General features: G+C 43.7%; 1 protein-coding gene across 2 annotated transcripts; it reads left to right on the forward strand.

The window, feature by feature from the left end:
• The first annotated feature begins 256 nt into the window (after positions 1-256).
• FAM216A (family with sequence similarity 216 member A) lies at positions 257-17,638 on the forward strand. Of its 2 annotated transcripts, XM_054238848.2 has the most exons (7): positions 257-498; positions 3,608-3,648; positions 12,160-12,281; positions 13,379-13,508; positions 13,627-13,810; positions 14,629-14,711; positions 17,274-17,638. In XM_054238848.2, the coding sequence occupies exons 1-7, from the start codon at positions 404-406 to the stop codon at positions 17,390-17,392; spliced, it is 774 nt and encodes a 257-aa protein (XP_054094823.1). In that variant the 5' UTR covers positions 257-403; the 3' UTR covers positions 17,393-17,638. The 2 variants fall into 2 exon arrangements, with proteins under 2 accessions (XP_054094823.1, XP_078193393.1); XM_078337267.1 differs by lacking the exon at positions 3,608-3,648.
• The last annotated feature ends 58 nt before the right edge of the window (positions 17,639-17,696 follow it).

Raw genomic sequence — 17,696 nt, forward strand, 5'->3', positions numbered from 1 at the left:
CGTGCTTCAGTCCGTGGTTTGCGTGTAAATGTTTGACCTGCTTGATGACCCTCGCGATTTGCAAATGTGCTAAGGATCTGGAATACTGAAGTGCAAGGCACCTCTTCTTTTGGGGAACATGTATATTTGCCTCCCGTGACGCACCGCTTCCAGAAAGAGGTGTAAACCCGCAGCGACTGCAGCGCTCCCGCCCCTCCCCCACCGTAACTCTAGGGTCGCGGATCTGCCCGCCCCGCTCTCCCGAAGCTCTTCGGGCAGTGTCCGAACGGCTTCGGAGGGGCGAGAAGCCGGCGTTGGAGCCGCCTCTCAGTGATACCAGCCGCTTGACTCACGAGTTCTCTCGTGGGAGGGGTGCGTGGACAGCTGCTCCCGCACACGGCTCGCGCTTCCCGGCGCCGCGGAAATGCCGGACCACGGTCCGGGGTCCGACTGGACGGAGCGTAGCTCTTCTGCAGAGCCGCCCGCAGTGGCCGGGACCCAGGGTGGCGGCGGCGGCGGGTGAGGTTGAGGGCCCCGGGGTGGGGGTGGGGGGCAGTGTGGCGCCTCCGGTGGTGAGCCCCGTGGAGGAGGGCTCCGGCCTGCCCCGCGTCTCGGGGCCTGGCCCCGGTGCCCTCAAGTGAGAGGCCGGGAGCAGTTGTGTTGTGGACAGGAGGGAAGAGGGGAGGGCTGTTTCGCGGTTGAGGGACTGCCTCTGAGGGAAGCTTCGGAGGAGCGTTTGGTGCAGTGGCCAAGCGGTGACTGCGACAGTCGCTCGCCTGCATCTCTCTGCCCCGAGGGGGCGCTACGAGCCCTGCTGGGACGTTTGCGGTCTGGCACAGGACTATGTGTCCACCAAAAGGCGAGGCGGCGGGGGCTGAGGAGGATGTCCCCGGTTCAACCCGGGGCGTCCAGGCCCGTAAACCAGTTACTTCCCGCTTGTGACGCGAGCCCCCTTCCTGTCAAACGGGGGTTTCTTTCTTTTTTGAGACGGAATCTCGCTCTGTTGCCCAGGCTGGAGTGCAGTGGCGCAATGTCGGCTCACTGCAACCTCCGCCTCCGAGGTTCAAGTGATTCTCCTGCCTCAGGCTCCCGAGTAACTGGGATTACGGGCGCCTGCCACCACGTCTGGCTCATTTTTGTGTTCTTGGTCGAGATGGGGTTTCACCATGTTGGCCAGGCTGGTTTGAAACCCCTGACCTCAAGTGATTGGCCCATTTCGGCCTCCCAAAGTGCTGAGATTACGCGGTAAGCCACTGCGCCCTACCTGAAACAAGGGTTTCTAAACGCCAGTGAGACGGATGACTATCCAAAGTGCTTTGATCTTGACATTTTCTTCACACTCAAGTTCCTTTTTCTGCAAATCCATTCCGTTTTGAGCCGAGTTTTACACCTGTTTCCTAGGTAGTGAAGACAACAAGCTGTTGAAGTCACTGCTGGGGGCTCTACCTCTCCCTAAAAGCAAGAACTGAGATGTGTTTACCGTTTAAAACAACCCATAGTCAGGGCCCCTGTTGCATGCATGGCCATCCTTTTTATATCTGGTGCTGTTGAAGACTTCTTAAAGATGGGATGGAGTCTTGGGTTTCTTCTTTCTTTTCTTTCTTGAGATGGAGTCCTGCACTGTCGCCCGGGCTGGAGTGCAGTGGTGTGATCTCGGCTCACTGCAACCTCTGCCTCCCAGATTCAAGCAATTCTCCTTGCCTCAGCCTCCCAAGTAGCTGGGATTACAGGTGCCCACCACCACGCTGGGCTTGCTTATTTATTTGTTTGTTTGTTTGGGAGTCTCTCTCTGTTGCCCAGGCTGGAGTGCAGTGGCGTGATCCTGGCTCACCGCAACCTCCTCCTCCCAGGTTCAAGCGATTCTCCTGCCTCAGCCTCCCGAGTAGCTGGGACTACAGGCGGGTGCCACCACACGTGGCTAATTTTTTGTATTTTTAGTAGAGATGGGGGTTTCACAGTGTTAGCCAGCATGTTCTCGAACTCGTGATAACAGGCGTGAGCCACTGCGCCCGGTCTTTTTGTTGTATTTTTAGTAAAGACGGGGTTTCACCATGTTGGCCAGGCTGGTCTCAAACTCGTGCCGCCTTGGCCTCCCAAAGTGCTGGGATTACAGGCGTGAGCCGCCGCGCCCTGCCTGTGGGTTTCTTTTCTGTTCTTTGAACTCCTTGGCTGACTGCTGGATCCTAGTATATCAGGAGACACATGAACTTTTTTTTTCTTTCTTTCTTTCTTTTTTTTTTTTGAGATTGGGTCTCACTCTGTCACCCAGGCTGGAGTACAGTGGAGTGATCTCAGCTCTCTGCAACCCCCACATCCCGAGTTCAAGCAATTCTCTTGCTTCAGCCTCCTGAGTAGCAGGGACTACAGGTGTGTGCCACCATGCTCAGCTAATTTTTGTATTTTTAGTAGAGATTTTGTATTTATGTTTGGCCATGTTGGCCCAGGCTGGTCTCGAACTCCTGGACTCAAGTAATATGCTTCCTTGGCCTCCCGAAGTTCTGGGATTACAGGCGTGAGCTACCACATCTGACCCATGATCTCTTGGTCACTTAATGAATTGCAGGATGAGGAAAGGAAGGGTGTTTTGTCTTAAGTTTAGAAAAGAAAAAAGAACTTGTATGAAATTGGAAACGTTACAGACCAACTTATCAGTTCTAGCACACCTTAATTGCTATTCAAGGAACAGTCTTTTCAACACCCAAATCAGTTCATTAAAAATAAAGATAAGAAAATATCATGGATAGCCCAGGAGTCCCAACTACTTTATTGAGCTCACTGTAGGAATGAGATTAGGAAGCTATAAAATTAAGACCAGGACAGACGTGGTGGCTCAGGGCTGTACAAAAATTAGCCAGGCTTTGTGGCAAGTGCCTATAGTCCCAGCTACTTGGGAGGCTGAGGATCGTTTGAGCCCAGGATTTTGAGGCTGCAGTGAGCTATGATCATGACACGGCACTGTAGCCTGGGTGAAGGAGGGAGACCCCATCTCTAAAAACAGAAAAAAAGAAAAATCTTGTCTGGGCATGGTGGCTCACGCTTGTAATCCAAGCACTTTGGAGGCCAAGGCAGGCAGATCACCTGAGGTCGGGGGTTCAAGACCAGCCTGACAAACATGGTGAAACCCCCTCTTTAAAAAAAGAAAAATCTTGGCGTCATTAGGATTTAACCAGAATTATAGGAAAAAATTTACCAGACATGATTTCTGATAGAAATATGAAAAGTAAAAATCATATTCAATACTATTCTTTTTTAAAATTTGAAATATGTTGTCTGGGTACAGTGGCTCATGCCTTTAATCCCAGCACTTTGGGAGGCCGAGGCAAGCAGATCACCTGAGATAAGATCAAGACCAGCCAGGCCAACATGGTGAAACCCTGTCTCTACTAAAAATACAAAAATTAGCTGGGCGTAGCGGCGCTAGTCCCAGCTACATGGGAGGCTGAGGTGGGAGAATCACTTGAACCCGGGAGGCAAAGGTTGCAATGAGCCGAGATCATGCCTCTGCACTCCAGCCTGGATAGTAGAGCAAGACCCTGTCTCAAAAAAAAAAAAAAAATTGAAATATGTTGTTAACTGCTTGTAATGTTGTAATTATTACATATTTATGTGCTTTTTTTTTTTTCAACAGATCAGCTGAAAATTCTTATTACCAGAATTCCAAAGGTTCTGGTGAGTAGTACACATAAAGCAAATAATACCTATAAGTAACATGGTTCAGAGAAGCCAATTTTTCTGTAACTACTTACAAAATAGAGTTGTTTTTTTTTTTCTTTTTTTTGAGACGGAGTCTCTCTCTGTTGCCCAGGCTGGAGTGCAGTGGTACAATCTCGTCTCACTGCAACCTCTCCCTCCTGGGTTCAAGTGATTCTCCTGTCTCAGCCTCCTGGGTAGTAGGGACTACAGGTGTGTGCCACCATGCCTGGCTAATTTTTATATTTTTAGTAGAGACAAGGTTTTGCCATGTTGGCCATTTTGGTTTTGGACTCCTGACCTCATGTGATCCGCCCACCTCCGCCTCCCAAAATGCTGGGGTGACAGGCATGAGCTACCGTCCCTAGCCCACAAGTTTTTAAAATAGATTATATTAGTATCTCTGGTGAACTTAGTCTTTAAGATTTCAAAGAGCAACCAGGAAGGTTTTTTCTTGTCTGTTGGTATAGTATATTTTACATCAAGCATTTTTAAAATTAGCAGTGAATCCTAAAAGAACTGTATTTATAGCTGATGTTGTTTGAAAAGCACAGAGCACAGCCTGAGGTTTATACATGGATAGAAGAAAAAAATTCTAAATTGAATAGCTTCAAAGAATAGAAAATATTTCTCAGTGCTGATGTTTTCTTCTCACTTGAAAGAAAGGATAGAGCTTTCAAAGTACACCTCTTCTCTGCCAGAGTTAAGAGAGTGAGTAAAACAAGCCCCTAAGGTCTCTCACTAATTGCTTTTTTTCCCTTGGAGCTGGAATTAACTGACTTTAGGAGTGTGTGTGTATGTATACATTTTAAGTATAGTAGTTACAGTAGGTTTTAAATGTTTCATTTAAATTCAATGATGTATAAATGTGGGTTTACTTTGCTTTTCCTTGGTACTTATATAGTCCCTACAGTTACCTAGGACAAAAATATTCAGACATATACCTGTGCATACATACATATATAAATAAATAATGTGGTCATTTAAAAAATGTGTTGCAGGCCAGGTGCAGTAGATCACGCCTGTAATCCCAGCACCTTGGGATGCCAAGGCGGGCGGATCACCTGAGGTTGGGAGTTTGAGAAATCCTGTCTCTACTAAAAATGCAAAATTATCCGGGCATGGTGGCACATGCCTGTAATCTCAGCTACTCAGGAGGCTGAGGCAAGAGAATCGTTTGAACCTGGGAGGTGGAGGGAGGTTGCATTGAGCTGAGATGGCACCACTTCACTCCAGCCTGGTGACAGAGCAAGACACTGTCTCAAAAAAAAAAAAATGTGTTCAGTCTGGGTTCATTAATTTAGATTCCTCATCAGAATTCTTACTGAATTACAGTTAACTGTAAAAAAGAAACACAAAACAATATAATTATTAATAATACATTCCAGATATAGTGGGGAAAAAAGAAATATTAACAATGATCAGTGTAAGAGACAGATTGATTCAGTTATATAAAAGAAATATTTCTAAACAAATCTCTGAAAGGCAATATATCAAAGTTTTTTAAAATAATTACTACAAGGCTGGGTCTTAGTGGCTGACACTGGTAATCCCAGCACTTTTGGGAGGCTGAGGTAGGTGGATCACTTGAGGTCAGGAGTTTGAGACAAGTCTGACAAACATGGTGAAAACCTGTCTCTACTAAAAATATTTAAAAAATTAGCCATGTGTGGTGGTACATGCTTGTAGTCCCAGCTACTCGAGAGGCTGAGGCAGGAGAATCGCTTGACCTCAGGAGGTGGAGGTTGTGGTAAGCTGAGATAGAGCCACTGCACTCTAGTCTGGGTAGCAGAGGGAGACTCCATCTCAAAAAAAAAAATTACTACTAGATTGTGAGATTAAAGGGTTTTTTTTTTTTTTTTTTGAAACGGAGTTTCACTCTTGTTACCCAGTCTGGAGTGCAATGGCGCAATCTCAGCTCACCGCAACCTCCGCCTCCTGGGTTCAGGCAATTCTCCTGCCTCAGCCTCCCAAGTAGCTGGGACTACAGGCGCGCACCACTGTGCCCAGCTAATTTTTGTATTTTTAGTAGAGACGGGGTTTCACCTTGTTGACCAGGATGGTCTCAATCTCTTGACCTCAATGATCCACCTGCCTCGGCCTCCCAAAGTGCTGGGATTACAGGCGTGAGCCACCGCACCTGGCCTTTTTTTTCTTTTTATACGTTTAGATTACTTCACCAATCTCCAGTGAACAATGTGTAGTGTATTGCTGTTTATAATTGGAGAAGAAAAGGGCGAGTATTCAGCAAGTGTTTGGTTGTCTTCCTCTATTTTGAACTTGAGGACTCATTCTATTATTTAAAATAAACACTACAGCCAAATACTGGCAGTGACTCTAGATATTATTATTATTTTAAAGATGGAATCTCACTCTGTTGCCCAGGCTGGAGTGCTGTGGTGCCATCTCGGCTCACTGCAACCTCAGTCTCCCAGTTTTAAGCGATTCTTGTGCCTCAGCCTCCCAAGTAGGTGGGACTACAGGCATGTGCCACCATGCCCAGCTAATTTTTGTATTTTTAGTAGAGATGAGATTTCACCATGTTAGCCAGGCTGGTCTTGAACTCCTGACCTCAAGTGATTTGCCCATCGTGGCCTCCCAAAATGCTGGGATTACAGGCATGAGCCACCACGCCTGGCCTAGATAGTATTTTTAATATGGTTTACCCTAACTACAATTTTGCAGCCTTCAGCTGGGCACAGTGGCTCATACCTGATCCCAGCATTTTGGGAGGCTGAGTCAAGTGGATCACTTGAGGTCAGCAATTTGAGACCAGGCTGACCAACATGGTGAAATGCCATCTCTACTAAAAAGACAAACTTAGGCAGGCATGGTGGTGTGCGCCTGTAATCCCAGCTACGCAGGAGGCTGAGGCAGGAGAATCGCTTGACCCAGGAGCGGGGGGTTGCAGTGAGTTGAGATTGCACCATTGCACTCCAGCCTGGGGGACAGAGTGAGATTCTAAATTTCAATAAAATAAATAAATGTAATTTAACAACCTTCAAGGCAAAGAGTAAAACACATTTTTCAAAAATTGATTAGTAAACTGTAGTTCTATAACAGTGTAGGACAGGCTGGGTGTGGTGGCTCACTCCTGTAATCCCAGGACTTTGGGAGGCGGAGGCGGGTGGATCACGAGGTCAGTAGTTCGAGACTAGCCTGGCCAACATAGTGAAACCGGATCTCTACTAAAAAATACAAAAATTAGGGCTGGGCGCAGTGGCTCACACCTGTAATCCCAGCACTTTGGGAGGCCGAGGTGGGTGGATCATGAGGTCAAGAGATCGAGACCATCCTGGTCAACATGGTGAAACCCATCTCTACTAAAAATACAAAAAATTAGCTGGGCACGGTGGCGCGTGCCTGTAATCCCAGCTACTCAGGAGGCTGAGGCAGGAGAATTGCCTCAACCCAGGAGGCGGAGGTTGCAGTGAGCCGAGATCACGCCATTGCACTCCAGCCTGGGTAATAAGAGCGAAACTCCATCTCAAAAAAAAAAAAAAGCCAGGCATTGTGGTGTGTGCCTATAGTCCTAGCTACTCGGAGGCTGAGGCAGGAGAATCACTGGAACGCAGGAGGTAGAGGTTGCAGTGAGCTGAGATTGCGCCACTGCACTCCATCCTGGGTGACAGAGCGAGACACCATCTCAAAACAAACAAAAAATTAGTAACTTAAACTTTTATTTTATTTATTATTATTATTATTTTTTTTTTGAGATGGAGTTTTGCTGTTGTTACCCAGGCTGGAGTGCAATGGCATGATCTCGGCTCACCGCAACCTCCGCCTCCTAGGTTCAAGCAATTCTCCTGCCTCAGCCTCCCGAGTAGCTGGGACTACAGGCACGCGCCACCATGCCCAGCTAATTTTTGTATTTTTAGTAGAGACAGGGTTTCACCTTGTTGACCAGGATGGTCTTGATCTCTTGACCTCGTGATCCACCCGCCTCGACCTCCCAAAATGCTGGGATTATAGGCGTGAGCCACCGCGCCTGGCCAACTTTTATTTTTTTGAGACGTAGTCTTGTTCTGTTTCCCAGTGGTAGTGCAGTGGTACCATCTCGGCCCACTGCAACCTCAGTCTCCCGGGTTCCAGGAGAATCCTCCTGCCCCAGCCTTCTGAGTAGCTGGGACTATAGGTGCATGCCATCACACCTGGCTAATTTTTGTATTTTTAGTGGATACTGGGTTTCACTATGTTGATTAGGATGGTCTCAAACTCTTTACCTCATAATTTGCCCACCTTGGCCTCCTAAAGTGTTGGGATTACAGGCGTGAGCCACCATACCTGGCTTAATAACTTGAACTTAAAAAAAAATTGGTTTACCGACTTACAGAAAAGTTGTGAAAATAGTATATAGAGGCCAGGCACAGTGGCTCACACCTATAGTCACAGTACTTTGGGAGGCAATTGTGAGTAGATAACTTGAGGCCAGGAGTTCAAGACCAGCGTGGGCAACATAGTGAAAGCCCATCTCTACCAAAAAGATACAAATCAGCTGGGTGTGGCAGCAAGAGCCAGTAGTCCCATTGACTCAGGAGGCTGAGGCTGGAGAACTGCTTGAGCCTGGGAGGTCGAGGTTGTAATGAGCCATGATCATGCCACTGCCCTCCAGGCTGGGCAACAGGGTGATACCCTGTCTCAAAAAAGAGTAAGTTGCAGAAATACTGTCTCTTTATTCTTTTTATTTTTGGGGGGAGAGAGTCTTGCTCTGTTGCTCAGGGTGGAATGCTATGGCATGATACCTTACTGCAGCCTCTACCTCCCAGGTTCAGGTGATTCTCCTGCCTCAGACTCCAGAGGCTGGGACTACAGACACCCACCACCACACCTGGCAAATTTTTCTGTTTTTAGTGGAGACGGGGTTTCACCATGTTGGCCAGGCTTTTCTTGAACTCTTGACCTCAGGTGATCCTCCTCCCTTGGCCTCCCAAAGTGTTGGGATTGCAGGCATGAGCCACCACACCTTGACCTCTTTATTCTTAAATACTACCAAGTATGTATTTTCTTTATTTATTTTGAGACAAGGTTTCACTTTGTCGCCTAGGCTTGAGTGCAGAGGCACAATCTTGGCTAACTGCAGCCTCAACCTCCCTGGCTTAAGTGACCCTCTCGCCTCAGCCTCCCAAGTAACTGGGACTTACAGGCATGAGCCATCGATCTGGCCAAAAAAAAAAATTGGGATTGGGAGTATTTATCTTAACTCTGTGTGTGTGTGTGTGTGTGTGTGCGTGTGCGTGCGTGTGCACGCGTGCGCGTGCACACGCACGCACACACACAAATATATATATGTAGTTAACTGCAACCTTCGTCTCCCAGGTTCAAGCCATTCTTCTACCTCAGCTTCCTGAGTAGTTGGGACTACAGGCTCATGCCATCGCATCTTGCTAATTTTTTGTATTTTTAATAGAGATGGGGTTTCGACACATTGGCCAGAATGGTACCAATCTCTTGACCTCATGATCCACCTGCCTTGGCCACCCAAAATGCTGGGATTACAGGCGTGAGCCACCGCACCCAGCCTTAGCTATTTTTTTTTTTACTGTATCCCCAGGCTGGAGTGCAGGGGTGCAATCATGGCTCATTGCAGCCTCCACTTCCTGGGCTCAAGTGATCCTCCCATCTCAGCCTACAGAGTAGCTGAGACCACAGGTGTGTGCCACCACATGCAGCTAATTTTTGTATTTTTAGTAGAGATGGGGGGGTCTCGCCAAGTTGCCCAGGCTGGTCTCCAACTCTTGGGTTCAAACAGTCCTCACACCTTGGCTTCCCAAAGTGTTGGGATTACAGGTATGAGCCACTACACCTGGCCTATTTTAACTGCATTTATTTATCTCAAAATAATTATCAAAATTAAAAAATTTGAAATACTATTTTCTATAGACCTTATTGAGGAGATACTGTTTATTGTTTCAATAATATTATTTATAGCCAAAAATTAAAAAGAAATCCAAGTTTATGTATATATTCAGTTGTCACTTTTAATTTTTTTTTTGCGATGGAGTTTTGCTTTTGTTGCCCAGGCTGGAGTACAATGGCTCAATCTTAGCTCACCAAAACCTCCACCTCCCAGGTTCAAGCGAGCCTTCTGCCTCAGCCTTCCAAGTAGCTTGGATTACAGGCATGCACCACCACACCCAGCTAATTTTTTGTATTTTTATTAGAGATGGGGTTTTGTCATGTTGGCCAGGCTTGTCGTGAACTCCTGACCTCAAGTGATCTATCTGCCTGCCTCAGCTTCCCAAAATGCTGGGATTATAGGCATGAGCCACTGCACGCAGCCCATTTTAATCTTTTTTTTTTTTTTCAGTAGAGATGGGGTTTCTCCGAGTTGGTCAGGCTCATCTTGAACTCCTGACCTCAGGTGATCCACCTGCCTCAGCCTCCCAAAATGCGGGGATTACAGGCATGAGCCACCGTGCCCGGCCATTTTAATCATTTTTAAGTATACATTTCAGTAGCATTACGTGTATTCACACTGTTGTGCACCCATCACCACCATCCCTGTCCAGAAAGTCTTTATCTTCCCAAACTAAAACTCCATACCCATAAAACACTCCCAGGTGGGCACAGTGGCTCATCCCTGTAATCCCAGCACTTTGGGATGCCAGGGCAGGAGGATCGCTGGAGCCCAGATGTTTGAGACCAGCCTGGTCAACACAAAATTAATTTTAATTTTTTTGTCTCAAAAAGAAAATTAAAAAACAAAACAAAAAACCACAAACTCCCGGCGGGGCACAGTGGCTCATGCCTGTAATCCCAGCACTTTGGGAGGCCGAGGCGGGTGGATCACGAGGTCAAGAGATCGAGACCATCCTGGTCAACATGGTGAAACCCCGTCTCTACTAAAAATACAAAAAATTAGCTGGGCATGGCGGCGCACTCCTGTAATCCCAGCTACTCGGGAGGCTGAGGCAGGAGAATGGCCTGATCCCAGGAGGCGGAGGTTGCAGTGAGCCAAGATGGCGCCATTGCACTCCAGCCTGGGTAACGAGCTAAACGCTGTCTCAAAAAATAAAAATAAAAATAAATGTTCTTCCAGCTTTATTTGAAAGAGACAAAAACTGGAAACAACCCAAACGTCTATCAACAGGTACATGGATAATCAAATAATGGTATAAACATGTATACAATGGAAGATAACCCAACAATAAAAATGAATTAACTATTTGTTACATGTGACATTGAGTGGATCTCAAAATCGTTCGCTGAGTGAAAGAAACTCGACAAAAACTGAATACTGTGTGTTCCCATTTATATCAAACTCAAGAAAATGCAAATGAATCTATAGTAATAGAAAGGACATCAGTGGTTGCCTGGAGAAGGGCGTGTGTAGGGAGGAGAGATGTATTATTATGAAAAGAGGCATTTCATGATTTAATTGTCAGATACTGTTTTTCCCCAAGTTGCTAATGAAGCTTATACCCTAATTTGCTAGTCTCAGTATGTCTGAAAATGAAAACTAGTTCCCGTTCTTCCAGGAGTATGTTTCAACTTTTATTTTTATTAAAAGGTTATTCTTTTATTCTGTCCACAGCTGTTTTTAAAACAATGAAATAAGCTGGGCCCAGTGGCTCATGCTGGTAATCCCAGCACTTTGGGAGGCCAAGGCAGGCAGATCACCTGAGGTCAGGAGTTCGAAACCAGCCTGGCCATCATGATGAAACCCCATCTCTACTAAAAATACAAAAATTAGCTGGGCATGATAGTGTACACTTACAATCCCAGCTACTTGTGGGTCTGAGGCAGGAGAATCGCTTGAACCCAAGAGGCAAAGGTTGCAGTGAGCTGAGGTCGTGTCACTGCACTCCAGCCTGGGCTAGAGTGAGACTCCATCTCTAAAAACAAATAGAATACAACAAAAAATGAAATAAACCATGTGCAAATACATTTTGATAAATTTCTGCAGTCTTTCACGTTAATACTACATTTCAAAGGATAAAATTTGTATTACTTTAGTCTAATACAGAACAGAATTTTAAGGCCTGGTGCAGTGGCTCACGCCTGTAATCCCAGCTATTTAGGAGGCAGAGGTGGGAGGATTGCTTGAGCCCAGGAGTTTGAGGCTGCAGTGAGCTGTGATCATGCCACTGCACTCTAGCCTGGGCATCAGAGTGAGATCCTATCTATTAAAAAAGGATTTAGAAAACCATATACTAAAGTTAAATGATAATAAAATATTACTGTAAATCTTTAAAGTACAAATCGTGTATATTTTTGGTATGTTTCTGACATGATAAAGTTACTGTCAACACTTTACATCTCAGCTCAGTTCAAAATAATGCATATGAGGTATAATTTTGTATATAAAATAGTTATATGGAAGTATTTTAGATGTTATGTGCTCTAACACCAAATGGCATATAGTCTCTTCAAATTTAAGTCTGACTTAAAATATTTAATACTACAGGATCATCACTGACACCTGTAAATATCTAGCTCTTGAACTGATCTTTGCCTCTGAAATTCACACGATAATGTTTTTGCCTACAGATGGAATCAAAGAAGGATACAAAGTGAACTCACACATAGCTAAACTGCAAGAGTTATGGAAAACTCCTCAAAATCAAATAATCCACTTCCCGAAATCAATGATGGATGTATCCTTTCTCAAGGTATGTTAACAGGGATATATTTAAATTCCAATACTCTTTGTATTCAGAGCCGAACTTTTTACTGACAATCAGCTGCTTAGAGGGTGAGGTACTGCAGATGACAAGTCATGTGCAGTATATTGTCTAGGAGTCAATAAATATCTTTGGGTAAACTCATGAATGAATGTAAAGATTATACATTCTTAGTCATAAGAGTTCTTTTCAGGATTTTATGATATTTCATATCTAATGTATCCTTACTGCCGGGAAGCTTAATGCCCCAATTATAGAGATACTCAAGAAAAGTTTTATCCTAGAAACAGAAACCCAACTTCATACAGATTTTACCTCAAGGATTACAAAATTAAGAAGAAAGCAGGTAAAGAAAATTGCAGTAATTAGCTTGCAAATAGGGTTTTAAAAAAAGAAAAATAAATAAAAGGAAATGGCAATAAGGATTTTACAGTGGTATCTGTATCCCATTAATGATCATAACTGCTAAAAGTATCTCTAGAGCAATGTGAATTAGGGTTAATTTTGATTTTTCTTTGAATTTACCATGTATTCAGTAAAGTAATATATAGTGGAATCTTACATCTTAAGTGAGCATTAATTTCTAAAATCAGCAAGTACAATGAAAATCTCAGTCAAAATTACTTAGAGACCAGCATACTGTCCTTCAGAATGTCTATCACAGACAGTTATTCTTCTGGTGCTGGAAAGGAATGTTTCTTCATTTGAGACTAAGTAATTGGGTTGCTTTTAGATACCATGTTATAGCTCAAAAATCATTTTGAGAAGGCAAGATGCCTACACTGAGAGGTGCACAGCAAGTAACACTTGACAGAACAGCAGATTCACTCCTTCCTTGTTCATCTAGAGCAGTGGGTTCTCAAACTTCATAGGGCATCTGAATCACCTGAGTGGAATGGCAAGCAGAGGCACTTGCACTGTTTAAATGGCCATTTCTTTCTCTTTTGGTCCAGTTAACATAGTTGAATTTGCTTAAGTAAAATACAGTTGTACAATTCTCCTGAACATTCATCTCTTCAGATAAGGAATGTTGCCAACTTCTCTTTAACAATGCAGACTATAAATCCTCTTATTCTGTCTTTTAGCATCCAGACCTCACCACAGGCCAGAAGCGTTATCTGTGCAGCATTGCTAAAATCTATAATGCGAACTATTTGAAGATGTTAATGAAGAGGCAGTACATGCATGTAATTCAGCGCAGCTCACAAAAGCCAGGCAGGTGCACCTCCAGTTGGTTTTTCACTAGTTTTTTACAATTAGTGAGAGGGTCTTTTTCTTTCTTTCTTTTTTTTTTTTTGAGAGGGTGTTTTAACAGAGGTGGTTTGTATGACAGGTGTCCTCACTCATCACAGAAGCCGCCTTAGCTCTCGTTACTCACAGAAACAGCATTACCCCTGCACTACATGGCGACACCAACTGGAGAGAGAGGACTTGGGGCCTTCTGATACTGCAGCTGCATCTGCACCTGAAATGCTCCTACAACATTCCCTTTGGCGACCAGTGAGAAACAAAGAAGGGTCTGTTTCTGAGTGTGTAAAAGGCAGAAAATGTATCTATGTATCTCAGTTCAAATTTTTTTTTCTTTCCTGAGACACAGGGTCTTATTCTGTCACCCAGGCTGGAATATAGTAGTGTCATACAGTTAACTGTATCCTCAAACTCCTGGGCTCAAGCAATGCTCCTACCTTACACTCTCAAGCAGCTATGGCGAAAGGCACAAATCACCATGCCCTACTAATTAAAAAAAATTTTTGTAGAGACAGTGTCTATGTTGGCCAGGCTACTCTCACTTCTGCCTCCCAGAGCACTGGGATTACAGGCGTGAGCTACTGTGCCCAGCCTTCCCCATCTCTTTTGAAGGGTAGCTAAGTGTTATTAATACTTGTGTTTCATAGTACGTTCACTTTGCTAAATTCAGAATAGGCTGGACTTTTAAAAAGCAGAGAGAGATTATCATACTTTCTCTTTACTGCACTTCTTTTAGAATGTATTTTGTAGAATTATAAACATTTCTTCATCAGATAGAGATATGGATAACTGCCCTTTTCAATGTGATTCCCACTCAACCTCAAAATAATGCAAACACTTTCAAAGGGAGAAGCATATGGTTGGTTTTGCACGGGGGAATACTATCTAACAGGGAGAGGAAAAAGATTAAGAAGCATGAGTACTGAAATTGCACTGTAGCAGTTTTACATGTCAAGATTAAGAAATTACAGAATCTGGGTGCTGAAAGTGTGTTTTTGGTGATGATGCAGCTAATAAAACGAATTTATGTGGTCTCCCACATGCTCTAGGCAGCTGGCTCCAATTAAGATACTTTCCTTTCTTATAGGATAAAAACGAGGTATGCATCTAAAACAAGATGTAAGTCACTGAAGATTTTTAGAAGACCAAGGAAACTGTTCATGCAACCAGGTAAATGTGAAATTTTAAAAATATGCATTTTTGAAAATCTTATGCTTAAAACTACTATACCAAATATGATTTCATTTCCATTAGGCAGATATTAACAAATTTAGAATATGATTTGCTTTTATTGTTGCAAATAAAAAAAATCAAACATAAAATATAGTTTATGCTTGCAATTAAAAGAACATAGTGGGCTAGGTGCAGTGGCTCATGACTGTAATCTCAGCACTTTGGGAGGCTGAGACAAGCAGATCACCTGAGGTTAGGAGTTTGAGACCAGCCTGGCCAACATGGCAAAACTCCCTAAAAATACAAAAGTTAGCCAGGCGTGGTGGCAGGTGCCTGTAATCCTAGCTACTTGAGAGGCTGAGGCAGAATTACTTGAACCCGGGAGGTGGAGATTGCAGTGAGCCAAGATCATGCCACTACACTCCAGCCTAGGTGACAGAGTGAGACTCTGTCTCAAATTAAAAAAAAAAAAAATACTGCTCAAAGAAGTGAGATTCAAGGTATTTTTAATACCAAGGTCTAGTAGAGAATGAATTTGTTAGAACCCAGAACCACAAACATGACTTTCTCAACCAGTAGCACTTCTTTTATGAGGTAGTGCTATTTTTGGATGAACAACATATTTTGTATAGCAAATTTGTATAGTATAGCAAAGAGCTGTATCTCTTAAATAGGCCCTTTTTATCCACAGGGAATATGTTCCAAGACCCCCAGTGGATGGCTGAAAGCCTAGATAGTACTGAACCCTATATATACTTTATATACTTTGTTATTTCCTTTTTTTTGTTTTGAGACTGAGTTTCGCTCTTGTTGCCCAGGCTGGAGTGCAATGGTGCGATCTTGGCTCACTGCAACCTCCGCCTCCTGGGTTCAAGCGATTCTCCTGTCTCAGCCTCCTGAGTAGGTGGGATTACAGGCATCTGCCACCATGCCCGGCTAATTTTGTATTTTTTACTAGAGACGGGGTTTCTCCATGTTGGCCAGGCTGGTCTTGAACTCCTGACCTCAGGTGATCCACCCGCCTTGGCCTTCCAAAGTGCTGGGGTTACAGGTGTGAGCCACTGCACCCAGCTACTTTGTTATTTCCTATAAATGCATATGTATGATAAAGTTTTAATTTATAAATCAGGCATATAAAGAGATTAACAATAAATAACATAGAACACATAATATACCGTAATAAAACGTGAATGTGGTCTCTCTCAAAATAGCTTATATTGAACCTTGGAAAGCAAAAGTGTGAATAAGAAGGGACTGTGTGGGGGGCTGGGCGCGGTGGCTCACGCCTGTAATCCCAGCACTTTGGGAGGCTGAGGCGGGTGGATCATGAGGTCAAGAGATCAAGACCAACCTGGTCAATCAACATAGTGAAACCCCGTCTCTACTAAAAATACAAAAAATTAGCTGGGCATGGTGGTGCGTGCATGTAATCCCAGCTACTCAGGAGGCTGAGGCGGGAGAATTGCCTGAAAGAGCGTAACTCCGTCTCCGGAAAAAAAAAAAAAAAGAAGGGACTGTGTATATCATTTTGTTTGATATTCAAGCTCAAAATTTTACAGCTGCAACTTAGACAAATCCAGACTTTGGAAGGATCAACATAAAGGATCCTTCTACCACAAGTACAAAATATTGCAAAATGAAAAAGGGAAAGACAGACCGAATGATCAGAAGTGCTCCTCAGAACTGATAATGTTAAATCATACTAAGTAATTTCCTAGTTATTAGTATAGTGAAGTAGGGAGGTGGGTAAGAAATAGGGAAGTTGGCTGGGTGCGGTCACTCATGCCTGTAATCCCAGCACTTTGGGATCAAGTGACTCAAGATCGCCTGAGGTCAGGAGTTCAAGACCAGTCTGACCAACATGGTGAAACCCATCTCTACTAAAAAATACAAAATGAGCCGGGTGTGGTGGTGCATGCCTGTTATCCCAGCTGCTCCGGAGGCTAAGCCAGGAGAATCACTTGAACACAGGAGGTAGAGGTTGTGGTGAGCTGAGATTGCACCATTGCACTCCAGTCTGGGCAACAAGAGCAAAACTCCCATCTCAAAAAAAAAAAAAAGAAAAAGAAGTAGGGAAGTTAGGCCTTCTGAACTGATATCCCTTCACTGTATGACAGTGTTAGCCACCTCTGCTATAAATATTGTACCATGCCTATCCAAGCAATGAGGGAAAGGGCAGGAGAGAGGATAAGTCAGGTTCCAAAAGGAACAGTTAGAGGAAACTCCAGGTAGGGGGAAGAGATGAGAAGGAACTAAAGGTAAATGCAGAGATTCTGAAGATGTAGCTGACCACTGTAATTTCCCCCAACAAAAAGATTCTGAAAATCAGTGGTAATATAGGACTTAGTAACAGAATTTGCTATACAGTAACTTGGGTAGAATACAGTACTTTGTATCTTAAAGAGTAAGAAATTTGGGGCAAAGGGGAGGTGACTAAGAGCCTAGAAAATTGCAGGCAATTTGTCTTTACTACAGGCTTATTAATAAGCCAGGTCATTTTGAATCTTATAGAGCTTTATTTCCAAAACAGACAACTAAAAATTCGTATTTTTCCTTCAGTTTCTTCAAATGATTCTGAATCATACATGAGTGAAGAAAAAAAGGAAGAAGATTTACTAAATAAATTTATGCAATCAATGTCAATTGAAGAACAGGGAGAACATCTGATGTTAACTTGACAGTCTTGTCTTGTGTATTGAATTCGTGCCAAAGGTGAGGGTAAGGGGTTGTGAGTTGTGTCCTCTGTTTAAGTTGGTATTGTTATTTCTTAAATCATTAAGTAATTTTGTTTTGTTCAGAAATTTTTACAACAGTGTAACTGGTCTGATGTAGTTCCATGTACCAGTGACATTTATGTAAGAAAATATACATGTAATATACTTGTACTTCTAGCTAGATATAATTAAAACTTTTCTTGCATTCAACATTGAATTATTTTTCTTTAAATCTGACAAATGCATTGTGTAATTTTTTCTTTCTCTG

The sequence above is a fragment of the Callithrix jacchus genome, chromosome 9 (genome assembly GCF_049354715.1).
Source record: "Callithrix jacchus isolate 240 chromosome 9, calJac240_pri, whole genome shotgun sequence".
NCBI classification, from domain to species: Eukaryota; Metazoa; Chordata; class Mammalia; order Primates; family Cebidae; genus Callithrix; species Callithrix jacchus.